Source organism: Mesoplodon mirus (assembly GCF_964341445.2).
Source record: "Mesoplodon mirus genome assembly, chromosome: 18".
Taxonomy (NCBI): domain Eukaryota; kingdom Metazoa; phylum Chordata; class Mammalia; order Artiodactyla; family Ziphiidae; genus Mesoplodon; species Mesoplodon mirus.
In genome coordinates, this window is record NC_138994.1 from 6,061,112 (window position 1) to 6,087,877 (window position 26,766).

Sequence of the window (26,766 nt, forward strand, 5' to 3'; positions counted from 1 at the left end):
TGGCACAGTGGTTGGGAGTCTGCCTGCCGATGCAGGGGACACGGGTTCGAGCCCTGGTCCAGGAAGATCCCACATGCCGCGGAGCGGCTGGGCCCGTGAGCCATGGCCGCTGAGCCTGCGCGTCCGGAGCCTGTGCTCCGCAACGGGAGAGGCCATCATAGTGAGAGGCCTGCGCACCGCGATGAAGAGTGGCCCCCGCTTGCCACAAGTAGAGAAAGCCCTCGCACAGAAACGAAGACGCAACACAGCAAAAATAAATAAATTAATTAAAACTCCTACCCCCAACATCTTCTTAAAAAAAAAAAAAACCTGATAGGCAGAAATTAGTAACTCACTGCCACTTATATTAGAATTTTTTATTACTAATATGTAAAAATTTATATATCCATTTATTATTATTTGGGTTTTTTTGTCTTTTTATAAACTGTCCATCCCCTTTATTATGGGCTAAAATCCAATTAATTATCAGTCTAAATAGAATACTCCTTGGAAAAACAATCTGGTGTCCAGAAAAATCATGAGAAATTTCAAAAATAAACAATTTTTCTGAGGTCAAATATACCATGGATCCTCATCATTAGTACAGATAAATTAAAGTTTGCTATAATCATAAACAAAAGAAAGATCCCAAGTCTATTTTCAATCAAAGAAGATACTATTTCTGGGTTCCTTTGTTATTATGGAGTAAGCTTCTCTCAGTGGCACTTCGAACAAAGCATCCCATCCTATAGGGACAGAAAGCCCATTATTGTACAGCACTTGTGGCTGCCTGGTTAATGAGCCAGTCACTGGTAAATTAGAATGAAAAAAAATTAACCCAACCAGTATCATGTGGTGATAGTTGTTGCTTGCACAAAACCAGAAATGAAACCAGCTAGCTGCAAATGACCTACCTTATGTTAATGGACAGAAAGCACCCAACCTATAAAAAAATAAATAAAATAAAGTTCAAAAAAAAAAAAAAGAAAGCACCCAACCTTATAATCAGAACAGATAAAATCTGATGGCAAAAGAGAGGCAAAAAAAAAAAAAAAAAAAGTAAGCCAAGGCATCTCTGGGGGTCTTCCCTGCTATCAAAAGCAACAAGAACCCTCCAAAAACTATCATCAGAAACATTTGCTCAATAGATTTCATCTGAAATTTGACATGTAGGTTTTTTTTTCACAGAACAAATGTTTCTACTTAAATAGGCCCTCCCTTCCATCTCCTATCTCTCACTACTACTTTTTACTCAAATTCTAACTTTAAAAAAATACATTTATTTATTTATTTGGCTGCGTCCAGTCTTAGTTGCGGCACACAGGATCTTTATTTGCTGCATGTGGGATCTTTTAGTTGCAGCATGCAGGCTCTTAGCTGCGACATGCGGGATGTAGTTCGCTGACCAGGGATCAAACCTCGGCCCCCTGCATTGGGAGCACTGAGTCTTAACCACTGGACCACCAGGGAAGTCCCTCAAATTCTAACCTTTTAGATCAGCACTGCGGTATACCTTTAATCACTTCTCCGGTCATTTTTTTTTTATTTGGGGGGATGGGGGGGATTGGTTAACTCAGACTAGTGACTGTAAAAGCAGATCCCAACAGAGATCTTAAAAAAACAGCTTGTGGATTGCTCTAAATCAATATTCCTAATTTAAAGACCATCTAGAATCACAGAATGCTAAAAACTGAAAAGGCGCTCAGCAGTCATCTAGCACTCCTTGAACATATGTACTTCATAGGAGGCGGTGCGAGGGCTTAGAGTTCACACACGTTTCCAGGGCTCCTTTGTCCTCCCCTCATCTTATGAGTCAAACTAAAAAGTTACTGAAACTCTTCTTTTCTGATCCTGTCATGACACACTCTTGCTGACTCATATTCTTCCCCCAAATCATTCATTTACACGTGGTGCTGAGGCTAATGAAAATATAGGCTATTGAGAAGGAAGGCCTGACATTTCTGTTATTACACTATAGAAAATAACATATAAGTGACCAGAAGCAATATAGGCCGGAAGATCTCTAATATGATCACTATAATTTTTCTGGAACCTGAAAATAAGAGTGAAAGCCTTGAAATACTATAGGAGCAAGGCATCTACACCTATCCCTACCTTTTATGTTGTTTTTTATTAATATGTAAGAGGGCACATTCACAAGTAAGGAAAAACCTTAAATGAGAAGACAGAACACTGAAAGTTAAGAGCTACCTACCTGAATTCTGATGATTTGTTTGTATTCCTATCCAGTCTTCTAATACCTCAAAATGTATAAAACACCTCAGTTAATGACATATCATTATTCAAAACAAATAATGAAAGAAAAGTAAAATGTTTCAGATTTGATTTTTCTCTGACCTGAGCTAACGGATCCGCCTGTGTTTCCTAAATTGCTTTTTTAAATAAAGTGAGAACAAAGCAGTTACTCTTCAACGTTCCTAAGCAAAACATCAACACCCATATTCAATCTGATGCTACTGGAATGTGAAGTCTAACTTTTATTTTGAACCTCACACTACCTTCCAAGGAAGCTCATTTCCTAGAACAAACAATCCTGTGAATTCCAATGTTAAAACTACCCTAGCCTCTGGGGTCAGTCATTTTGTACCCTTCACAGGTATGAGTCCTCTCCAAAAATGGCATACCCAATTGCCCTTTCATTCTCAAGAATCACACCCTCATTTTGCTACATCTCTCCCTCAGCTACTTAGAGCCTGATGGGAATGTAACAGGAGTAACTGCATTCTGGATACACAACAGGCAAGCTACCAGGAAATGCCAGAGATAAAGATCAATCACACTGATGCTTTAAGAGACTCAGAGTAGGAAAAGGGGATCTGAGTGAGATTCTAAACACAGCATATTAGTAAACTTAAGTAAATACTATTGGGAGCCAGTAAATTAAAGATAACTAACATTTAAAGATGCGTCTCAGTCAGAGTGGCTCCTTATGTGCAGACCTCAACCCCACATTCTACTTTGAAAATCTCTCTCAGGCAAGGGGGATGTGGAAAGCCCTCTCCTCAAAAATAACAACATACATGCTACTGATCTATTTGCATTAATACATAAATAAATGGTTTATCAGGATTCATTTAAATCCTGATAAAGTTTTTATATATCAGTCACACTCTGATACAAACTGGTTTATGATCAACTTATTTCCTAGGAGTACAAACCCAGTGTAGGAAATGAAGTTCTGACTAAACGGTCTGGGGTTAGAGGTTGGGACGGGGAGATGAGAGGAAAAGAAGAAAAGGTCATTTTGGAAAATGCTCCAGAATGAGGTGCTACAGTTAAGGTTTTAGACAGACAGCCAAGGAGAGAAGTAGGTACCTGGGGATCAAGGAAGAAACACTATCAAAAATAAATGAAGGGGCTTCCCTGGTGGCGCAGTGGTTGAGAGTCCGCCTGCCGATGCAGGGGACACGGGTTCGTGCCCCGGTCCGGGAAGATCCCACATGTCGCAGAGCGGCTGGGCCCGTGAGCCATGGCCGCTAAGCCTGCGCACCCGGAGCCTGCGCGTCTGGAGCCTGTGCTCCACAACGGGAGAGGCCACAACAGTGAGAGGCCCGCGTACCGCAAAATGAATGAATGAATGAATGAATGAATGAAGAGGGGCAGGGGACACGGGTTCGAGCCCTGGTCCGGGAAGATCCCACATGCCACGGAGCAACTAAGCCCATGCGCCACAACTACTGAGCCTACACTCTAGAGCCCACGAGCCACAACTACTGAAGCCTGTGCACCTAGAGCCCATGCTCTGCAACAAGAGAAGCCACCGCAATGAGAAGCCCGCACACTGCAATGAAGAGTAGCCCCCGCTCGCCGCAACTAGAGAAGGCCTGCATGCAGCAACAAAGACCTAATGCAGCCATAAATAAATAAATTTATTTTTTAAAATAACAAAATAAATAAATAAATGGGGCTTCCCTGGTGGCACAGTGGTTTAAGAATCCGCCTGCCAATGCAGGGGACACGGGTTCGAGTCCTGGTCCGGGAAGATCCCACATGCCACGAAGCAACTAAGCCCGTGCGCCACAACTACTGAGCCTGCGCTCTAGAGCCCGCGAGCCACAACTACTGAGCCCACATGCCACAACTACTGAAGCCCACATGCCTAGAGCCCGTGCTCCACAACAAGAGAAGCCACCGCAATGAGAAGCCTGCACACCGCAACGAAGAGTAGCCCCCGCCCGCCACAACTAGAGAACGCCCACACCCAGCAACGAAGACCCAAAGCAGCCAAAAATAAATACATTTTAAAAAAAGAACCCTTTAAAAAAGTCATGAGGGACACAAAATCATTTAAAAATGAATGAATGAATGAATGAATGAATGAAGCATGCTGTAGAAGTTTATCATCAAGTTTGCTCAAGACTCTAGAAGCAACAAGTGCTGTGTCACCTCTAACCTGAGTCTCCTTCAAACTGTGAGAGGATTAATGTAATAAGCACCAGTGTGTCTTCCTGTCAATGAACTTGGAATTATTCGTTTTGCTCCAGCTCACTGAAAGTCTTCTTTCAGACAAAGGATAATAAATGTTTTGGTTTTAAAGCCAAGAATTTCAAGAGGAAATGTATTTTTAGCAAAAACAATTTTGTTTTGGAAACACACACTTTGTTCTGTTTCAGACTAATCCAGAACAACTTTATTTCACTCAGCTGTAGAAGCCACCCTACACTTCAGTTCCCTTGGAATCTGATCAATAATACTTCCCTAGTTATTAAGAAATCCAAACTCTGCTTGGCAGATCTTATGAAGACCTAAGTCCACTTTAGGTGATGACAACTCAGAGAAGCAGCAGTTCCATTTTCACAGAGCATGACACAGACAGATTCTTAAAGCATACTCGTAGCCCCACTTTTCCAGCTCAGGAAACTACACACACTATTAGACACCCTCAATTTCCCTGGCTACAAACCGTGGCTAAGGATGCCTCTCTAATTCCCTGGAACAGGGAGGACTTGCCGTCATACGTGCCTTTGAAACGGGTGAAATCTCACAATCACTATTTCATAACTGTTCTTTAAAAGCTTACAATTTTCTTTCAAGTTGCAGCTATGGAGGCTCTCACGGACGCTCAGACTTCGCAAACTTCCCGAGTGGGCGAAAGGATATCTATCTAACATGCTAATTCAGATCGCTCAAGTTTGTTTTCTTATCACACCTATGTATACCTTTTCAAGATCTCACGCCTCACGCATCTACCCCAATAATAATTACTAAAATCTCTGGAGACAGTCTTCAAACCACTGTTGAGCAGACAAGAGAAGGGAGGCGATGGCCTTAACGGGACACAGCTTCCCCTGGCTAAAATGAGGCGCCCTCGCTCACTGCGAGCGGCTCAAGATGTTACGAGAAGCTCCTGCCAGATGTGCGGGGCGAGGGTGCGGGAGCAGGTAAAGCACGGGAAACAACTGGAAGGCCCTGGGGAGAACTGCGGTGCCAAAGCCGCAGGCGGGAAGGAGTGGAAGGTGAGGCAAAATTAGGCAGGTACAGGAAGGAGCCAGTGCAGCGAAGAAAATAAGGGGGGCGAGAGACAGAGCCTTAGAGAAACCTGACGAATTCGCGCCTCGGAGGGTTTCCGAGGATCCAGTTCTCTCACCAGAAAGCCGCGTTCAGCCCCAGGCACCACAGGGCGCTCCTGGCTGGCCGCTCCCACACCAGGGCTGCCTGCACCCGGCTCAGCAGAGGCTCGTAAGGCCCCAGCACCTCCACCAGGGCCCGCTGCGCCGCCTCAACCTGCTGGTCACGCTCCCAGGAGCCTGACATACTGCGGCGGCCCCTGAAAGTCTGCCCCGAAGCTGGGCCTGGGGCCACGGGCACCCCCTCAGCCTCTGCCATCTCCCCCCGGCGGCCACAACATCCGGGGCCACGGCCCGACAGTCACAATAACACCAACTGCGCAGGTGCAAGATTCGGCGGGAAGGCCCCTTCCCTCCACAGCGCGCCTGCGCGAAGGGTCTAACTGCTGTCCACCCAGAGAGAAGAACGCTGCGTCAAAGTACGTCACCGGCGCCCCAACCAGGAGCCGCGCACGCGCAGTCTGCAAGACTGAAACCAAGTGATTAAGGAAGTGCGGTCGGCAGAACTCAGTTCTCATTGGAGCGAAGAATGTTCGTGGGCGGAGCGAGTTGTTTGGCGCCTGCGTCGTCCGGCTAGCGGGCTAGCGAGCCGCGGCTTGGCTGGCGGGAGCGGCTGCAACGCAAGGTGCCTGAGGAGCGATGCCGAGGGAGATCATCACCCTACAGTTGGGCCAGTGCGGCAATCAGAGTGAGCGAACCTCCGGCCCCTCCACTAGCCAGGTTCCTTAGGTTCTATGGGATCTCGCTGTAGGATCCTGGACTCCATCGGCCCTTTCCAGAATCGTAGTTCTGCCCTGACCCAGTGTCCAGTTGCCCAACCCCGAGGGGCCGTCCCCTGCCCAGTCGCTGACATACAGCCCTTTCCTCTGACACGGAAGACTCCCGAAGCTTGACTTCCTATCCCTGGACCCAGGCGCTCAGTCCCCGCTCCTAGCTGGAACCTGCCCAGACCTAGATATCCTCTTTCTCCCCCGCCCGCCCCTCCCTACAGTTGGGTTCGAGTTCTGGAAACAGCTGTGCGCCGAGCATGGTATCAGCCCCGAGGGGATCGTGGAGGAGTTCGCCACCGAGGGCACTGACCGCAAGGACGTCTTTTTCTACCAGGTGCCCCCAGCGACTTGGCCAGGGCCGATAGTGGCCCAGGGGGCCTGAAGGGAAGGGCAGTGGCTTGGTACTGGGAACCCGCTGGGCAGAGGAGCCGGGGCGGCTGGCTTGAAGAGGGAGGGCAGGCAGGAGCCAGAGTTGGGAGGACTGGAGGACTGGGTGGGCCCGAGCTTATTGGGCCCGATCCTGGACTCCCCTTGACAGGCAGACGATGAGCACTACATCCCCAGGGCGGTGCTGCTGGACCTGGAGCCGCGGGTGATCCATTCCATCCTCAATTCCCCCTATGCCAAGCTCTACAACCCAGAGAACATCTACCTGTCAGAGCACGGAGGAGGAGCTGGCAACAACTGGGCCAGCGGATTCTCCCAGGTCATTTGCTGTTCCCTGGCAGAACAACTCCATTCCCGTGTGGGGACAGGCCCTATGACTTCCTAGAGAGAGATGAACCAGATGGAGGATGTGTGACTGTAGAGAGACATGGCTGAGGGGAGTTCTAAGCCAACTATGTAATATTGTTAAGAGACTGTATTAGCTAGTGCTGTGTACCAGGCCATACTAAATGCTTTACATATATTAACTTATTTAAACCTCCCAACAATCCTATAGGTAGGTACTACAGGTCCACAGGCTCTGTGGGTTTCCAGAATTAAAAAAAAAACCTCTGAAACCAAAAGACGATTTATAACTACTCATTTAGCAGCAAAACCAAATCTCAATGGAGACAAGTTATTTTATAGTTTCTTTGCAACTTATTGTCACTACTCATAACTTCCATTGCAGAAATATTAATGTATTTGATTAGCACCCCTCAGACCTCCACTGGCATTTTACTTGGTATGTATTATACATTCTATATTGCCTTCCTAGATCTGAAATACTTGAATTCCAAAACATAACTGGCCCCAAGGATTTTAGACAAGGAACTGTGGACCTGTATTAGTACCTTCATTATACAGATGAGGAAACTGAGGTATGGAGAGATGAAGTGTAACCTGCCCAGAGTCACCCAGCCAACTAGAACTAGAGCTAATATAGGAACCCAGGCAGTCTGGATGTAGAGGGCCTGCTCGTAACCGCTAGGCTGTACTACCTCTCAGTGCAAATAAAAAGCAGGACCACTGTGCTCCAAAAAAGGACTTATAGGTGCTATAAGGAGAATCGAGGGTGGCTATTCTGAGGTCAGAGTCCTTGTCCCTTAGTCCCGTCCCACTCTGACGCCCCCCATGTCTGTACAGGGAGAGAAGATCCATGAGGACATTTTTGACATCATAGACCGGGAGGCAGATGGCAGTGACAGTCTAGAGGTGAGTGTCTCAGGAATGCTGGTGGGAGCCAACATGGGGAAGGCTCAGCAACACCCTTTAGAAGCCACCTGTTAGGTACGAGACCCTCCCATGTACGCTTTGCATTGGTCAGAAGCCACAGGGCCTTGCTGGAAACAAGGCAGAATCTCCTAAGCTGCATATGTGTGGCGGGGAGGGAAGTGGAGGAGAGGGCCTGGGAAGATAGGAGTCCAAGAAATTATGAGATGGGTCCAGCTTGAAATCCTGCTACTAGATATGTAGACACTGTCGGCCCCTTCCCCATGCAGGGCTTCGTGCTATGTCACTCCATCGCTGGGGGAACAGGCTCTGGCCTGGGCTCCTACCTGTTAGAACGGCTCAACGACAGGTAAGTCTGTGTTTTGAGGGGCTGGGAGGATTTGGTTTCCCAGGTGACTGGGAGGCCCTCCAGATAAAACCTTCCTATTTGCTGGAGCAGGAAAGGGCCCTTCTATTCCCTCCTGTATTGAGGAAAGACAAGGTACAATGACCAAGAACCCAATCACACTCCCAGTGGTTGGAAATGGAGTCTAGCATCTCAGCCTTAGATTAAAATTCAAGGAGTATGGCTGGTTTGGAGTTAGAAGCCTAGGTCCTAAGATGTCTCTCTACCCTTCCCCTCTTTTGGGTTACAGACTTCCAAATATCAAGTCTCCCTTCTCTGCTGTCCTGTGACCCCACCCCAATTTCCCCACCCTCACAGTCATTGGAAGCCCCAAGTTTACCAAGCCTCCAGTCTGTTGCCCTTGACCATCCTCTCTCAAACGCCTCTAGGTACCCCAAAAAGTTGGTGCAGACATACTCGGTGTTTCCCAATCAGGACGAGATGAGCGATGTGGTGGTCCAGCCCTACAACTCACTGCTCACGCTTAAGAGGCTGACCCAGAACGCAGACTGTGTGGTGAGTCCTGGATTCTCCCTTCTCCACTCCCAACCTTCCTATTTTATCATTTTCATGCATTTTTAAAAGTCCATCTGGAACCTTCCTGTGCCCCAGTCCTGTTCAAGTCCCTTTTGGATGGGTCTTTCTGGCGCCAAGGAAATTAAGCTTCAGAGCCCAGAATCAGGCAGAGCTCCTGTCCTTTCTGTCCCCATAAATCTGTCACCCTCTTCTGTCCCCGCAGGTGGTGCTGGACAACACAGCCCTGAACCGGATCGCCACAGACCGCCTGCACATCCAGAACCCGTCCTTCTCTCAGATCAACCAGCTGGTGAGCCCTCACTCCTAGACTCTTTTGGACTGGAACCCCGCCTTGCCGGAGTGCCATCTGGGGAAGGGAGGCCTCCCAGGACAAGGCCCTTGACACGGCACCCGTGTCCCCAGGTGTCCACCATCATGTCGGCCAGCACCACCACCCTGCGCTACCCCGGCTACATGAACAATGACCTCATCGGCCTCATCGCCTCGCTCATTCCCACACCGCGGCTCCACTTCCTCATGACTGGCTACACACCCCTCACCACGGACCAGTCGGTAAGAGCAGCCCTCAGGCCCAGCAGGCCCTGACTAGCCTTTCTCTTTTCCCTGCTGCCCCCGGAGCTGCCCCGTGCAGCCCCCAGAGGCCTTGCACTCAGGGACTGGCACAGGCTGGGCGACTTCCTGGCTGACGTGCTCTCCTCTTCCCTCTGCCTGTGGCTCCCTGCAGGGCTCAGGCTGTACGGGGTCTGCTGATGCTCCTGCCTGAGTTTGCTGAGCTTGGGAGCACTGAGATCCCTGATCCCACAGCAGAGGCTCAGTGTGGACCTGCATCTAAGGCCACTCCCCAGAGAGGCCAAACTACCCCGAGTCTGATGGGGACGTGTGTTGCCTACTGCTCTCTGTCCATGCATTTCTCGACTGTGCCTTGAGTGCTGGCCTGCCCCGTGGCCACTCTCCCCTCAGGTGGCCAGCGTGAGGAAGACCACGGTCCTGGATGTCATGAGGAGGCTGCTGCAGCCCAAGAACGTGATGGTGTCCACGGGCCGGGATCGCCAGACCAACCACTGCTACATCGCCATCCTCAACATCATCCAGGGGGAGGTGGACCCCACCCAGGTAGGTGAGGCCCCTTCGTTCTACCCCCAGAGGCCACAGGGGTAGAGGAGAGGCTACCACCACCACTCCTGTACCCACCCCAGGTCCACAAGAGCCTGCAGAGGATCCGGGAACGGAAGTTGGCCAACTTCATCCCCTGGGGCCCAGCCAGCATCCAGGTGGCCCTGTCCAGGAAGTCGCCCTACCTGCCTTCTGCCCACAGGGTCAGTGGGCTCATGATGGCCAACCACACCAGCATCTCCTCGGTGAGTCTCACAGTTGGCACATAATTACTGTCCTGGTTGTGCCTCACCTCTCTGCACCCCTGCTGCTCCTACTTCTGGCTTTTTTACTGTGGAGATAGCCCAGCCTTGGTCCCCTGGCTCTCTGGGCCACGTTGTTCCTTGAAGTTCTTTGTGACCCTTGCTTTCTGCACACCCCAAGCTCTTCGAGCGGACCTGTCGCCAGTACGACAAGCTGCGGAAGCGGGAGGCCTTCCTGGAGCAGTTCCGCAAGGAGGACATCTTCAAGGAGAACTTTGACGAGCTGGACACGTCCAGGGAGATTGTGCAGCAGCTCATCGACGAGTATCATGCAGCCACGCGGCCAGACTACATCTCCTGGGGCACCCAGGAGCAGTGAGTCCTCAGGATGGGGATCCTCATCTGCCTTACTGGTTGGCCCAGGCCCCACCTGCCTGACCACCCCCTCAGAGCACAGATCAGGGACCTCGCACCTCTTTCTTATAAACATATAAGTACATGGTCAGGAGACACATGTACTTCTCCTCTTTTGAGACTATTTATGTTTAATAAAGCACTGGCTATAAGTCAAGTCACTGGTCTCTTTGAAGCCTTGGAGAACTGGGGGAGGGGGATGCCTATTCTTTCTCCATCATTCTGACAGGGTCTTCCTCTACTTCCTACACCTTCAACTCTAAGCAAACGGCCTCCCCTAGCTTTTCCTCCTCCCGCCCAGTATTGGAGAACATGGGTGAGGTTGACCTGCCTGAGACGTTCCTTTCCAGGGCAAAAAGGTCCACAGATACTGCCTTGCTCTCTATCTGACACTCCACATCCCAGTTCCCTCTCACCCCTCCCTGTATGGAATCATCAGGTTCACATTCCCACATCAGTGTTCTGTTGGTCATCACAGCAGCAGGCCTGTGGCCACCACCACCCTCACCACCAAGCTCTGGACAAGCAATAGAGTCAGCCCAAGTGCCTTTAATCTTTCTGCAGGCAAAGCAGTGACAGAAAGCCAGTCCGGGAGAGCCCTGGTCAGGCAGCTGGAGTCTAGGACAATCAAATCAGGAGACCAAATCCAAAGCCTAGACTGTAAGCAGGGCCAAAATGGGCCCGTATCTGGGGCACCATAATTGTGTACTCAGGTGGTCTCCAGTTATTTCAAAGGTCAGAGCCTTCCACTTCCGGTGCAAGATTGCAGGGAAGTAGTCAACACATAGTGGCCTAAATCTTCAGGATCAAAAGGGCAAAGGATTGGGGCTGGCTGGGCTCAGCAAGCAGATGAAGCACCAGCCCAAGAAAGTTCCTGCAACTCTATGGAGGCTGAAGAGTACACAGGAGCTTTGGGTGAACTAAGACTTTTCCTTCTTGTTTCCTGTTAGCCTGGGGACACACTTTTCCTTCCACGAACCAATTTATCTTTTTTTTTTTTTTTTTTTTTTTTTTTTTTTGCGTTACGTGGGCCTCTCACTGTTGTGGCCTCTCCCGTTGTGGAGCACAGGCTCCGGACACACAGGCTCAGCGGCCATGGCTCACAGGCCCAGCCGCTCCGCGGCATGTGGGATCCTCCCGGACCGGGGCACGAACCCGTGTCCCCTGCATCGGCAGGCGGACTCTCAACCACTGCGCCACCAGGGAAGCCCCAATTTATCTTTTATAAAGCTCTGGATGTGAACAAAGTGAGCAATATACAGGCCGGTCCTTCGTGAACAAAGGGGACACAGGACTGATGGGCAGAGAATGCACAGTCACAAGCCAGGTCCTGGGCTGCCTGAGGGGTGGCAGGGAGGCCGCAAGCCTGTCACCACCACCGTCAAAGCACGAGCCTGTCACTTTTGGTTGCCAGGGTCTGTAGGTGGCTGACTAGGGAGATCCAGCCTGGTTGGTGGCAGCCAGCCTCCTCCCTTCATCCAGTAGGGAGGAAGATGACTTCAGGGAAAACCTATGGGCACCGGGTCCCTTCTCAGCTCTACCCCTGACCCCTGCACCACTGCATACCTTGCCTGGCTCCTGTTCCTGCCCCTGATGACCAGCCTTTCATCACTTGGGGCATCTGCACGAGTGGCTGGTGCTGAGTAGGGGATCATGAGCTGGCAGATGGGGTGAGCCTGCTATATGTGAATAGCAGCTGGTCCCCCTCCGGGCCGCAAGCCATCCCAGGGCCCTCCTTTGCAAGACCTAGTTAAAGAGTGTGGAGCCCAGGGGGAGGGAACACCTAGGTAGTCCGGAGTAAAGTTGTGTGTGGATATTACTACAGTCACCAACCCAGAGGGGTGAATACCATACCTGGGAGGGAGAACTGGACTTAACAAAGATGCCTCCTTTTCTGGACCGCTGAGTGTCTAAGCGCAGACAAACACCTCAATGCCAGCTTCAGAGCCAGGCCCCTCCCCCAAGGCTATTTCCAGATCACGCATCACCCCACACCAGCGCAGCCCCTCCCTGTTCTTGGCCAGCAGCACACCCCAAAGTATGTCAACCAGAGGGCAGCGAGGAAGCCAGGTGGAAAGGGAGGGAGGCCTCTGGGAATCAGGGTGGCAGATGGTGCTGGTGGTGAAAAATCCCTGCAGTCTGAGAGCCTGCCAGCCACAGAAGTAACAGTGAGACGAGGGCTGCTGCAGAAGAGCTGGCGAGAGCAGAATGCTCAAGCCCGGAACAGGAACCTCTCTTGACTAAACAAATCAGAGAAAATGAGCCATTTAAAGGTAATGCTCCTAGAACACTCCAGTGTGATGTGACCCCAGGGACCCGCAGACATGCATGAGGCAGAGATCTAGCAGCAGGAAGCACTTTAAAAATAGAGTGGTATAAACCAATCTGAAACTTCAGGATTGTAATTTTGGAAAGCGTGTGGAGATGAAGGCAAGAGGTAATGAGCACAAGGGTAGGGAGGCTCAGGGTGAGCAAAGCCGCTGCACCGAGCTGGTGAATCGTCTAGCAAGACTTATCCCTGGTCTCCACTGGACACAAATATTCTAGAAATCCCTGGAAATGGGCACTCTGCAGTAGATACTCAGAGTGCCCAGACTGTATGCTAAAATCCAACATACAGGGCTCCCCTGGTGGCGCAGTGGTTGGGAGTCCATCTGCCGATGCAGGGGACGCAGGTTCGTGCCCCAGTCCGGGAAGATCCCACGTGCCGTGGAGCGGCTGGGCCCGTGAGCCATGGCCGCTGAGCCTGCGCGTCCGGAGCCTGTGCTCCGCAATGGGAGAGGCCACAACAGTGAGAGGCCCGTATACCGCAAAAAAAAAAAAAAAATCCAACATACAGTCCCCCCTCCAGCAATGCCCACCCCTCCACCACTTGCTCACTTTCCAGTCCCACGTGAGGATCTGAAGCAGGTAAGGGGCTGCCCTAGGAAAGTCGCAGGAACATTTAACTTGACATTCTGATTTACTAATCCATCATGTATACGTTTAAATTAAATTCCCTAGGGCCTGATCACTAAGTGTGACTTGGTAAAACTGAGTTCCTTGCAAAGCTGCAGGCCCCATCAGTCAGGGTCTAACACCCCCATGAGACCCAGTTGGAAACACCATCTGCATATCTGTGGCATCGCTAGAGTGGTAACCTTGGCCATGGAATCCAGAGGTAGGCAGTTCTTCTAGATAACCCTCAACCCTCAAATCCAGTGGTACTGAATTATCACCTGGGTGACCAACTCATCCTGGTTTTAGTAATGAATGTCCTGAGTCCCAAGAACCCCCTCAGATTCGGTTTTAAAACTAAAATTCCCATATTCCCTCATTCCTGGGAAAACCAGGACAGTTGGTCACCCTAAATTAAAGAACACCATAGAGAATGATTGGAAAATCTCAAAGCAGTACAGGTGAGTGATCAGGGCTGAATTAAGGCCGAGTAGACATCAGTTCATTTGTTCACTAATTAAGCAAGCATTTATTAAAAACAGAGACCAAGTTGCCCATTAAGCTTCACAATGGACCCTACCTAAGGGGGTTTCCAATTTTATTGGGAGTGGGTAATATAACATATAGTGTAATTTATATTATGTATTTATAAAATATTAATAATATTTTGCATGTATTGTTTTTCTTAATTAATGTCTCAAACTATGTTGTCCAATTTTAAGTGCTATATGTAAAATATAATACAAAATAATTTGAAATCATTGTTGAGCATTTAATATACACTAAACACTGTTCTAAGCACTTTACATATATGAGCTCACTTAATTTTGACAATAACCCTATAGATAGGTACTGTTTTAGCCCAATTTTTACAAACAAGGAAACTGAAGCTCAGAGGAAAGTGAAGCTCAGGGTCACATGGCTAGTAAGTAGTCTTTCCCCACCTGAAAAGAAAAGACTTAGGAGGAGATGTGGTAACTGCCAAATATATGATGGGCTGTCAGCTGCAAGGGGGAGGGGACTCATTCTGTGACACTCCAGGGAGCAGAATGAGGACCAGTGGAGGGAACTATGGGGGGGGGCAGGGTCCAGCTCTGCAGCAGGAAGAACTTCCCCATGATCAATACTGTCTACCAGGTGCAATGAGTGGCCACATGGACCGTGAGTCCCCCTCCACTGAACTTGGTCAAGCAGATTCTGCATGACAACTTGCCTGGAATGGACGGATCCTAGGAGACGGATGAGGTGACCTTTTTTTTCTTTCACATCATGCGGGATCTTTGTTCCCTGACCAGGGATTGAACCCGTGCTCCCTGCAGTGGAAGAGCAGAGTCCTAACCGCTGGACCACCAGGGAATTCCCAGATGAGGTGACCTTTAATGTGCCTTCCAGCGTTAAAGACTGTTAGGAATTTCTTGAAAATCACTTTCTTTTATAGTAAAGCTTATTCATTTTCAAAACAAATATATTAAGGGCTTACCGCATGCCTGAACTTTTCTGGGAATTGGGGATACCTAAATGGATAAACTAAGGTGCCGAATCTCAAAAAATTCATAGCCCAAGACATCTACACAGAAAGTGACAGTCAAGGTGGTAACCAAACATCAGAAGGATCACAACAGTGTGTGCTCAATAAATATTTGTTGAGGATTTCCCTGGTGGTACAGTGGTTAAGAATCCTCCTGCCAATGCAGAGGACACGGGTTTGAGCCCTGGTCCAGGAAGATCTCACATGCCGTGGAGCAACTAAGCCCGTGCGCCACAACTACTGAGACTGTGCTCTAGAGCCCAAGAGCCACAGCTACTGAAGCCCGCGTGCCTAGAGCCCGTGCTCCACAACAAGAGAAGCCACTACAATGAGAAGCCCACGCACCACAACGAAGAGTAGCCCCCGCTCGCTGCAACTAGAGAAAGCCCGCACGCAGCAATGAAGACCCAACGCAGCCAAAAATAAGTAAATAAATAATTTTTTTAAAAGAGCTAAAATATATATATATAATTTGTTGAATACTTGCAAGAACGAAAGGCTGTGAGAGGCCAGTGTGGGAGTCACAGAGAGGAACAATCATTTGACAGGGTCTTGAATTCTGAGGGAAAGCTTTCTAAGTGGAGACGTACGAGAGAGCAGGAGGGCAGGCATGTGCAAAGGCCCCGGCTGGGCAGGGGAGTGCGAGTTGCAGCTCACCTCTCTTCTGAAGCTCAACCACTCCCTTCCCATCAGTGGCCGCGAAGGGAAGCTCACACCAGGCAAATGAGGCCACCAGGGCTCACCTGGGGCTGAAGGGAGACCAAAGGCAGAGATAAGGGGGTTGTGGCCCAACCCAGGTATGATAGTAGGCTTCACAGAGAGAAACCAGCAGGGCCTTGTATGCCGGGGAGCAGTTAACGCACTGACATCCAGAGGGAAGAGCACCTGAGAGAGGAGGGAGCCCCCAAAACAGGACAGGGTTCTGGAAGCTGCACAGGCTCCGAGGTGCATTTGGGGGAGCAACAGGAGACCAGGTCAGGGAGACATTCCAAGACCAGACAGGTCATGTAGGGCCTTTTATGCCATGTAGAGTTTGGACTTTATTCTCGGAGCAAAGGGGAACCCCTGAAGGCCACCTGGGAAGCTCCAGTCACCAGCCTGCCCTTTCTGGACTTTTCCCCCCACATGACCCCCACGCCCCCTCCTGCTTTCTTTCTTTTTTTTTTTTTCCTCTTCCATTATGGTTTATTACAGGATATTGAATATAATTCCCTGTCTTATACAGTAGGACCTTGTTGTTTATCTATTTTATATATAGTAGCTTGTATCTGCTAATCCTGAACTCCTAATTTATTCCTCCCCCACCCCCTGTCCTCTTGGGTAACCATACGTTTGTTTTCTACGTCTGTGAGTCTGTTTCTGTTTCATAAATAAGTTCATTTGTGTCATATTTTAGATTCCACATATAAGTGATATCATATGGTATTTGTCTTTTTCTGACTTACTTCACTTAGTATGATAATCTCTAGGTCCATCCATGTTGCTGCAAGTCACATTATTTCATTCTTTTTTATGGCTGAGTAGTATTCCATTGTGTATATATACCGTATCTTCTTTATTCATTCATCTATCGATGGACAGTTAGGTTAATTCCACGTCTTGGCTATTGTAAATAGTGCTGCTATGAACACTGGGGTGCATGTATTTTTTCGAATTAGAGTTTTCCCCAGATATGTGCCCAGGAGTGGGATTGCTGGGTCATATGGCAACTCTATTTTTAGTTTTTTAAGGAACCTCCATACTGTTTTCCATAGTGGCTGCACCAATTTACATTCCCACGAACAGTGTAGGAGGGTTCCTTTTTCTCCACACCCTCCCTAGCATTTGTTATCTGCAGACTTTTTTTTTTAAGTTTATTTATTTATTTATTTATTTGTTTGTTTATTTGGCTGCATTGGGTCTTCGTTGCTGCATGTGGGCTTTCTCTAGTTGCGGTGAGCAGGGGCTACTCCTTATTGCAGTGAGCAGGCTTCTCATTGTGGTGGCCTCTCTTGTGTGGAGCACGGGCTCTAGGCACACGGGCTTCAGTAGTTGTGGCACGCAGGCTTTGTAGCTCCACAGCACGTGGGATCTTCCCAGACCAGGGCTCGAACCCATGTCCCCTGCATTGGCAGGTGGATTCTTAACCACTGCACCACCAGGGAAGCCCCATTGTAGACTTTTTAATGATGGCCATTCTGACCAGTGTGAGGTGGTACTTCACTGTAGTTTTGATTTACATTTCTCTAATAATTAGAGATGTTGAGCATCTTTTCATGTGCCTGTTGGCTATCTGGATGTCTTCTTTGGAGAAATGTCTATTTAGGTCTTCTGCCCACTTTTTGATTGGGTTGTTTTTTTGTTGTTATTGAGCTATATGAGCTGTTTGTATATTTTGGAAATTAAGCCCTTGTCGGTCACATCATTTGCAAATATTTTCTCCCAGTCCTGTAGGTTGTCTTTTGGTTTTGTTTATGGTTTCCTTTGCTGTGCAAAGTTTGATTAGGTCCCATTTGTTTATTTTTGCTTTTATTTCTATTGCCTTGCTCATCCCCTGCTTTCTATTCTCTCCTGTTCCCTAACTTTTTTTTGCAACCAATATTTGGCAAATCTGATGTCAAAACTCTTGTCTATGCCCTGCCACTCCTTTCTGAAGGTGGATTCTTAGATGCTGTTGCTAGCACGCTGACGGCCTGCTCTTTATCATTTTTTTCTGAGGAGCCATGGCCTGCCCTGCCCTAAGCTGCCCCAGACCAGTTCTGCTCAGCAGCCTGCCTGCCCTGCTTCCTTCCCTCCCCCAAAGCCCTCAAATCATTCCTGACAGGCTCAGCCGGGCCTCCTCCCCCGAGCTCAACCACAACATTCCCCTTTCTGTCTGCAGTTCACCAGATGCATAATTTCACAATATTTTGTTAGTGTTATAATTATATTTTTGTCATGTAATTTCCTTTTCTGAACTCTCAAACACAACCCCATGTAGTCCATAAAATGCTTTGGCATTCTTGCAATAATTAAGTTCCAACAAATGAAGTTGTTTTTGAAATGTACCCCCTTCCTTAGCAGTTGACTCTATAATTAAGACAGTTTCTTCAGTTCATTTTTTAAAGTAATCAAGACTTGGATATGAAACATGGACATTCTATTTTTTCATTAAAAATGAAAATATAAAGGAAAAGGCAGGATACAAAACTCTAGCTACAGACTGATTTTTTTTTTTTTTTTTTTTTTAGTTTGAAACGATAGATTCACAGGAAAGTGCAAAGAAATATACAGGGAGGTCTTTGACACCCTTCACCCAGCCTCCCCCGATGTTAACATCTTGCATAACTATAGTACAATAGCAAAACTAGGAAACTGACATTGGCACAATCCACAGAGCATAAGCAGACTTCACCTGTTACATATAGTTCGCTCATTTGTGTGTGCAGCCCTATGCAATTTTATCACATGTGTACTTTCATGTAACCACCACAATAAACATGATACTTCATTGTGACAATATCCCACGACTCCTTCATGCCACCCTTTTATATCCACACTCACCCTCCTCTCAGCCTGATTTAAATATGAAAAAATATTAAATGGAGCACAGAAAAATTGCTGAGAGAAAATACAGTAAAATGATTGTCAATAATGTCTGGATTGTGGGATAATGCTTGATTTATTTTTTATTTTACTTTTTATTTTTACAATTTCCAGTCTTTTCCATTTTTCTTCAGTGAGAATCCATTACTTTAATGAGGATAATATCTTGAAGAAATTTATAACATATACCATAGTATTTATAATAGCGTGATCCAACAATTTTCAAATTGGAAAAAATTCTGGTAGATTTTAACTTGTTTTGAAGTTTACTTTACCAACAGATCAAAATAAGCCCTTCCTTTCCAGGTGTAAAATTTTTTCCATCTCCCACAGAGCAATTTACAAAGTAAAACATCTAAGCGTTGTTCATAATTCTATCTTAGCCCGTCTTTATAAGGTTAAACTTGAACACAGTAAAAGGGCATTGTTTCAGTTATTATTATTATTATTATTATTTATTTTTTTTGGCAGTACACGGGCCTTTCACTGTTGTGGCCTCTCCCGTTGCGGAGCACAGGCTCCTGACGCGCAGGCTCAGCGGCCATGGCTCACGGGCCCAGCCGCTCCGCGGCATGTGGGATCTTCCCAGACCAGGGCACGAACCCGTGTCCCCTGCATTGGCAGGCAGACTCTCAACCACTGCGCCACCAGGGAAGCCCTCAGTTATTTATTGATTGCATAAAAATTCATCGCAAAACGTAGAGGCAAAAAATATTGATTTATTGTTTCTCTTGATTCTGTTAGTTGATTGCAAAGTTTTTTTCTGGCTCACTTGGGCTACTACAGATGGTTGGAACAGCTGGAAATTTATTCCAAGTTGGCCTCATTCACAAGTCTGGCAGCTGGTGCTGGGCAGGGAGTCTCAGTTCTTCTTGTGACCTCCCAACCTCCAGTAGACTAGACACTGGTCCAGGACAGTGTTCCAAGAGGGCAAGTCCCAGTGCATAAGCGCTTATCCTCCCGTGTTTGTGTGATTCATGAGTCTCTTGGTCAAGCCCGAAGTTGATTAGGGAGGGAGCTACACAAAGGCAGGAATACTGGGAGTCAGGTTCATTAGGGGCCACCAAATGCAACAATCTACAACAGATATGAAGGCTTGCCCCTTTATAAGAATGTAAATATGGGCAAAATAAAATATTGCTTTGGGTCCAGGGGTAAGGTTGAAGAAGGCAATTATAAGGTAATTTCTAATCGTCATACAACCATGATTCAATCAAGATAATAGAAAAGGCCAATTTCCCCATGGCTAACTTAAGAACTAGTGCCTTGTTAAGTGAGTTGAATAATACAGTTACATAATCAACTAGATGTTACATTCCTATATCTATTTCCATAGTAGAAAGTAATATAGATAAGAAATTCTCTTTTCTTAATATTCACCAAACATAATTTTGCTTTTTTTTTTTTTGGCCACACCAAGGCACATGGGATCTTAGTTCCCAAACCAGGGATCGGTCACCCGAGCCCATGCAGTAGAAGCGTGGAGTCTTACCACCAGATTGCCAGGGAAGTCCCCATAATTTAGCTCTTTATTTTAAAAAAGATTTGTTGGAATTCCCTGGCAGTCCAGTGGTTAGGACTCTGTGCTCTCACTGCCGAGGACCCGGGTTCAGTCCCTGGTAGGGGATCTGAAATCCTACAAGCCTTGCAGAGCGGCCAAAAAAATAAAATAAATTTAAAAAAAAGATTTATTGTTTAAAAACAAGTATTTGTGAAAACTCTAATTCCTAAGAGTTATACATTAAATCAAACTTTGCCTCAGAACTAATTTCTACAAATACAGGAAATATAAAAATGGATATGTTGGGACTTCCCTGGTGGCGCAGTGGTTAAGAATCCGCCTGCCAGTTCAGGGGATACGGGTTCGAGCCCTGGTCCTGGAAGATCCCACATGCCGCGGAGCAACTAAGCCCATGCGCCACAACTACGGAGCCTGTGCTCTAGAGCCTGCAAGCCACAACTACTGAGCCTGAGTGCCACAACTACTGAAGCCCACGTGCCTAAAGCCTGTGCTCTGCAACAAGAGAAGCCACCCAATGAGAAGCCTGCGAACCACAATGAAGAGTAGCCCCCGCTCGCCGCAACTAGAGAAAGCCCACGCGCAGCAACAAAGACCCAAGGCAGCCAAAAAAAAAATAATAATAAAAATTTTAAAAATGGATATGTTGGAACTTCCTTGGTGGCGCAGTGGTTAAGAATCCGCCTGCCAATGCAGGGGATATGGGTTCGAGCCCTGGTTGGGGAAATAGGATCCCACATGCTGCACAGTGCAGCAAAAAAAAAAAAAAAAAGAAAGAAAAGAAATGTCCCACAGGTGAATGTAAATACGAGGCAGAAAGAAAACTAAAGAAAGGCACTGTGGATAGCCAAGTTTACGGGGGTGGGCTTAGTTGCCCCGCGGCATGTGGGATCTTAGTCCCCAACCAGGGATCAAACCTACATCCCCTACATTGGAAGGCAGATTCTTAACCACTGGGCCAGCAGGGAAGTCCCTGTACTGTCAAGTGTTGACCCATAGTCTACTTACTCTTACTTTAAACAAAATCTGATCTTTTTAGGGCTTCCCTGGTGGCGCAGTGATTAAGAATCCGCCTGGCAATGCAGGGGACACAGGTTCGAACCCTTCTCCGGGAAGATCCCACATGCCTTGGAGTAACTAAGTCCATGCGCCACGACTACTGAGCCTGCACTCTAGAGCCCATGAGCCACAACTGCTGAGCCTGTGTGCTTCAACTACTGAAGCCCGCATGCCTAGAGCCCGGGCTCCTCAACAAGAGAAGTCACCACAATGAGAAGCCCGTGCACCACACGAAGAGTAGCCCCCGCTCGCTGCAACTAGAGAAAGCCCACGCACAGCAACAAAGACCCAATTCAGCCATAAGTAAATTAAAAAAAATTTTTTAATCCTTTAAAAAAAAAAAAAGTCTGTCCTGTTTAGATACATGAATTCCTAGACCAACACAAATTTGAAAGGAGAAAGGAGAGAGCTACTAGGGACTGTCAAGTAAAAGCAGTCAGGACCAGCACAATCATCCTGATAAGGAGAGAAGAAACAGAAACATTACCAAAAGCCATAAGGAAGGGCCATTTGGCTTAGGGGAGAACTTAAGAGTCTTTGGGCGGCACAGCCAAACTCAAAGCCTAGCGTTCACCCAGTGCCTCGAGTCAACGAGAAAAGATTGAATTTCATTCAGTATATTCCAAAAAGAGAAGAGAAGAGTACATTTTACATATACTCCCATCAAAATATATATATATTTTTTAATGTTTTAAGTTCTGGGACCTAAAGAGATAAGCCTGGTTATCTGGAAAATCCAATTATCTACATGGAAAATCTTTTTTTTTTTTTCCTGTTAAATAGTGAGGGACTACTGATTTTCCACTGAAATAGGTGGTATCTTTCCTCTGGGATACCAGCCCCCTGTTCACTGCTCTCCTGGCAATTACTCCACTACATTTCAATTAATGATTCACTTCTCTGTCTCCCCCGCTGGCCTATGCATTTCTTGTGGGCTGGGAGAGGGTCTTTTATCTCTGTAGCCCTGATATCTACCGCAGGCCTAGCACATTGTAACCGTTCAACAAACATCTGTTAAATAAGTGAAAGAACAGTGTCAAGGCCATAGCTTCTACTGTCTTTCCTTTAACAAGGAGACATTAAAAGGCTTGCCACACAATCACATAATAGTGTACCCCAGGATAAATTCGTGTGTTCACTACATTGGCCTTCAGATCAAGAACATTGTGACTTTAATCCCAGACCATTTTCAAAAAGGAGGGAAAAGGGGGCAAGAGACATCATTTCTGCAACTTACAGAGACAAATTTTTTTCAATTCCTTTTATGCATGACGTAAGAAAAGATATCCCCAGATTCTTACACTGAATAGCTTTATGGTATCAGGAACCAAGTGGCTTGTTGTAGCTGAATTTCTGATATTTGATCCTTTGGAAATCTTCCCAATGGATACATTATACAATGTGCCATTAGCGCCTGAATGGAAACAAACTAGTGACTAGGAGTATTTTACTTCCTACAAGATCAAATAATAGTCATGAATTATGAACTAGGTCTGTAGACGGCTGCCCCAAAACAGAAAATCAGTGGAAGGTATGGCAGTTCCAAGGCCCTCCCTGCAAAGTCAGGTGGGAAAGAGGGCGTCAGAACTGGCACAGCGGGAAGGTCACCCACAGGGTAAAACAAAGTTGCCAACTGGATGTGTTCCTTTGAAACAACTTTGCAGTGGCTTGCCTTTCTCAAGGAGCGGAGCCGCAGCCAAGAGACGACAGAAAGGAGGAGGTGAGGAGTGAGAGCCAGCCTCATCGACACCCAACTACAGCTGGTTGGGCCAATGAGAAAAACACTGGGTCAAAGAGCCCCAAACCTTGCCCAGAGACTTGAAAATGATCCAAGGAAAATGAAAATTTTCCTTTCCCCAACCTACAGTCCTCCCTGAGAGGTCCTACTCCCACCATGTCCCATTCTTCCTTAGGATTCCAGAACCTAGAGAGAACCACTCCCCAAAACTTTTCTCTTGCCCACTTAGATTCCAGTTCTGGAAATGGTACTATTCTGAGGATCCTATCAGCGGGGAGGACCCCAAGGGCAGAAAGGAATCACACAGGGCACTGGCCACAGAGTTGGTGTGAAAAAAACACCAAGAGCAAGACCATTGTGACTTTAATCCCAGACCATTTTCAAAAAGGAGGGAGGGGCTTCCCTGGATCCTTTCATGAAAAGGACCAACTAGCGATGAGCATACTAGGGTTTATGTCAAGGAGCTAATGAAGGCCAGACTACTACCTCTGCTTCTAGGACATAACTATAGACAATAAAGCTTAAGAGGGTCCCCCACCCAAAGCCCGGGGACAACCTTAACGGAAGTCTAGTGTGGCCCCTGGAAATCCTTGTGGCCTCACTCTCTCGTGGATTGTAAATGGACTCCTGAGAGCGCTGGGATACTCTGCTCTGGCGTCCAGTTGTGTTCAGGGATCTCTCCATAGTGACTCTTCTCTTCCAAACAGCTATGTTCCCTTGGCCTCACACTATTTATTTCTCTGTATACACTGCAGTTGTCCCTTGCTCATTCAGTACGTTTCTGACCACTGCCTCTAACCCACATGTGAGTGCATGCCTTCAGGTAAGTTCTGTTATCAGGAGATGCAGCAGCTGTTAATCCGTAGGCCCTGAGCCACTAAACGGATTTTCCTACCCTGCCATACTCCATTCACTTATATCCTTGCCATGTGAACGGCAAGGCCCCCTATAAATGCAAGCGTTCCTTCTGCTTCCCCTACACCAAGAGTTCTTAACCTTTGCTGGTGCATGGATCACTTTGAGAATCTGTTATGAACCTTTCCCAAGAAAAAAGTAAACATATGAATTTGAAAATAACGTTAAGGGGTTCTTGACGCCTAAAGCCCATCCTTTGGACTCCAACCCAATGCTAACAATTCCTGATGGCAAGAAATGATGACCCTTCTAAAGAGACAGGCAGTCAGAAGAGTGAGCTCTGGGGAATTCCCTGGCAGTGCAGTGGTTAGGACTCAGCGCTCTCACTGCTGGGCCTGGGTTCAATCCCTGGTCAGGGAACTAAGATCCCACAAGCCACACAGCGCGGCCAAAAAAAAAATTAAAAAAGAGCAACAGCTTAACCTACTTGCTCTCCATATGCATAAAAGCCTGCAGAGGATTTGGGGACGAAAGTTTGTCAATTTCTTCCTTGAGGTCCAGCCAGGTGCTGTGCTCAGCTGTCCACCCAGCTCAGGCAGCAGGCTAGGCTCATAATGACCAACCGAGGCAACATCTCCTCGTTGAGGCTGGCAGACACAGGCCCCTGCCCTTGCCCACACCAACACACTCCCCCCTATGGGGCTAGCCCAGACCTTACACACCTTTCCCCTATGGCCATCCAGGCAAGTCAGGTGACTCTGGTGCTACCTGGTCACCTTGAAATAGTGGATGAAAAGGACTTCCTCCAGGTCTGCCAGGCCACACCTTTTCTATATTTCCTTCTTCTACCTTCATCTCTCTCTCTCTCTCTCTCACACACACACAGACACACACACAGACACACACACACACACACACACACACACTCCAGGAGAACAGCCAGTGTCAGCATCTTGAGGCCCCCCTGGAGCACTTCTCCCAGAGCACATCTTCAGGGACGACTCTGCTGAGCTCAGTCATGACTGCCACCCAGCCACTGTCCAGATTACATTTCCTGGGTCACTGTGACCTCTCAAAGGCCACAGCCATCACTGAGCTGGTATTCTCATGCTGACATTCTACTCCCACCCTCTCTGCCTCAAAACAGAACAAAACAGCCTTGATCTTGGCACAAAACTAAGTGGTCGTCACATACACAGAGGGTTGCCACCAACCTTCCCCAACCAATGCGCAAAATGATTACATATCTTTTTAAAAAAAATAATCAATAATGTATTGCATGGCATTCATAACATTTTTTGGTTATAAATTTATCTATTTATTTATTTTTGGCTGCGTTGCGTCTTCATTGCTGCACGCAGGCTTTCTCTAGTTGCGGCGAGCAGAGGCTACTCTTCATTGCTGTGCACGAGCTTCTCATTGTGGTGGCTTCTCTTGCTGTGAAGCATGGGCTCTAGGTGCACGGGCTTCAGTAGCTGTGGCACACGGGCTCAGTAGTTGTGGCTCACGGGCTGTAGAGCGCAGGCTCAGTAGTTGTGGCACACGGGCTGTAGAGCGCAGGCTCAGTAGTTGTGACTCACGGGCTGTGGAGCGCAGGCTCGGTAGTTGTGGCCACGGGCTTAGGTGCTCTGCAGAATGTGGCATCTTCCCAGACCAGGGCTCGAACCCGTGTCCTCTCCATTGGCAGGCAGATGCTTAACCACTGTGCCACCAGGGAAGTCCCTGATTGCATATTTCTAACAAAGACTGACCATGAACATAATCTAGAGTCTGTAGACCCCAGGGATGGGGAGAGATTTCCCTGCCCTTCCATAGACTAGGGACTTCTCCCACTCTAGCCTTTCCCAATCATGGGAAAGCTTCCTCCTCCCCACATATACCATCTTTCCTACTGGTAGAGCATTTCATCCTTGAGGTCCAGCCAGGAGAAACAAAACTTTAAGGTACCAAAAAAACCCTCTCAGGATGGACCTCAGAGTCAATTCTTGATGCTGTGGACCCTCACATGAATTAGAAATCCATGTGAATAACGTGTCACCAGAGTTTTATTCCAAGATCCAGTCCAATTCTGGCCTCTCCCGACATGCTGTCAAGCAGTGCAATGTACTTAAAATGTTATCATAACCTATGTCTCAGAACGCTGTTACTAACTAGATTTGTGATCTTGGGCAGGGCACTTCCTGTCCCTGGGCCTCTGTTTCATCATTCATTCACTCAACAAACATTTATTGAGAATCTAGGAGGCTCCAGGCACTGTGCTAAGTGCTAACGACAACAAAGATGAGCAAGATATAGACTGGCTGAAGAACTTCCCACTCTATTGTTTATGTATTAATGTAAATAACTCATCACATGGCTGCATGAGTTATTTACATTAACACATAATTAGGGCAATAACACACTAGGGCAATAATGGAGGCCAGACAAGGTACTAGAGGAAAACTGGGAGGAGAGCGCCTGTGTCTGACTGGGGCAGAGGGGTCTGTAAAAATAAGGGGGTTGGACTTCCAGATGAAAGAGTCTGTTATTCTAAGATCATGATGCATTCCAAAAGGGCCCAGCAGCCATTTGGATATCTCACTTCAGGGAAATGTGTGCAAACCACCCTCCACTAGTGCAGATAAGGCATTTACCATTGGCAGTTTACCATTTGGCACCAATACCTCTTTCAAATTGAATAGAGGCCAGATTCTCATTATCAGACCTTTGCAATATCCAATTCTAATGATTACCTATGAGTGTAAATGACACTTGGTGAAATCAAGTCTCTTCCAACTCAAAGGTCAGAAAACACATTATGTACACTTGTGCCATACATATACTTAACCAGTTGATGAAACAAAGGCATCATTTAGGAGGGGGAAAAAAACCAAACCCAT

General features: G+C 47.4%; 2 protein-coding genes across 3 annotated transcripts in view; one reads left to right on the forward strand and one right to left on the reverse strand.

Annotated features, from left to right (window-relative positions):
- The window catches only part of RETREG3 (reticulophagy regulator family member 3), a 58,008-nt gene that overhangs the window by 15,429 nt on the left and 15,813 nt on the right, over positions 1 to 26,766 (reverse strand). Inside the window, exon 1 of one of the 2 annotated variants that reach the window (XM_082605052.1) lies at positions 5,588 to 5,911. The exons of the other annotated variant lie outside the window; for it this stretch is intronic. Coding sequence (XP_082461178.1) covers positions 5,588 to 5,826 — 239 coding nt within the window. The 5' untranslated portion in view covers positions 5,827 to 5,911. Of the gene's footprint in view, positions 1 to 5,587; positions 5,912 to 26,766 lie in introns of those variants that run through there. 2 annotated transcript variants of the gene reach the window in all.
- Positions 6,113 to 10,844, forward strand: TUBG1 (tubulin gamma 1). The gene is made up of 11 exons (XM_082604378.1): positions 6,113 to 6,255; positions 6,559 to 6,671; positions 6,876 to 7,043; positions 7,910 to 7,978; positions 8,266 to 8,345; positions 8,771 to 8,897; positions 9,121 to 9,207; positions 9,321 to 9,470; positions 9,879 to 10,031; positions 10,115 to 10,276; positions 10,455 to 10,844. Exons 1-11 carry the CDS (start codon positions 6,207 to 6,209, stop codon positions 10,650 to 10,652), a joined length of 1,356 nt encoding a protein of 451 aa, XP_082460504.1. The 5' UTR covers positions 6,113 to 6,206; the 3' UTR covers positions 10,653 to 10,844.

What these genes read in the sequence shown, in the direction of transcription:
- TUBG1 (XM_082604378.1), top strand. Translation starts at nt 6,207, where the DNA reads ATGCCGAGGGAGATCATCACCCTACAGTTGGGCCAGTGCGGCAATCAG. An exon ending in GGGCCAGCGGATTCTCCCAG is followed by an intron (nt 7,044 to 7,909) that starts GTCATTTGCTGT and finishes ATGTCTGTACAG; the next exon opens with GGAGAGAAGATCCATGAGGA. An exon ending in TTAGAACGGCTCAACGACAG is followed by an intron (nt 8,346 to 8,770) that starts GTAAGTCTGTGT and finishes AAACGCCTCTAG; the next exon opens with GTACCCCAAAAAGTTGGTGC.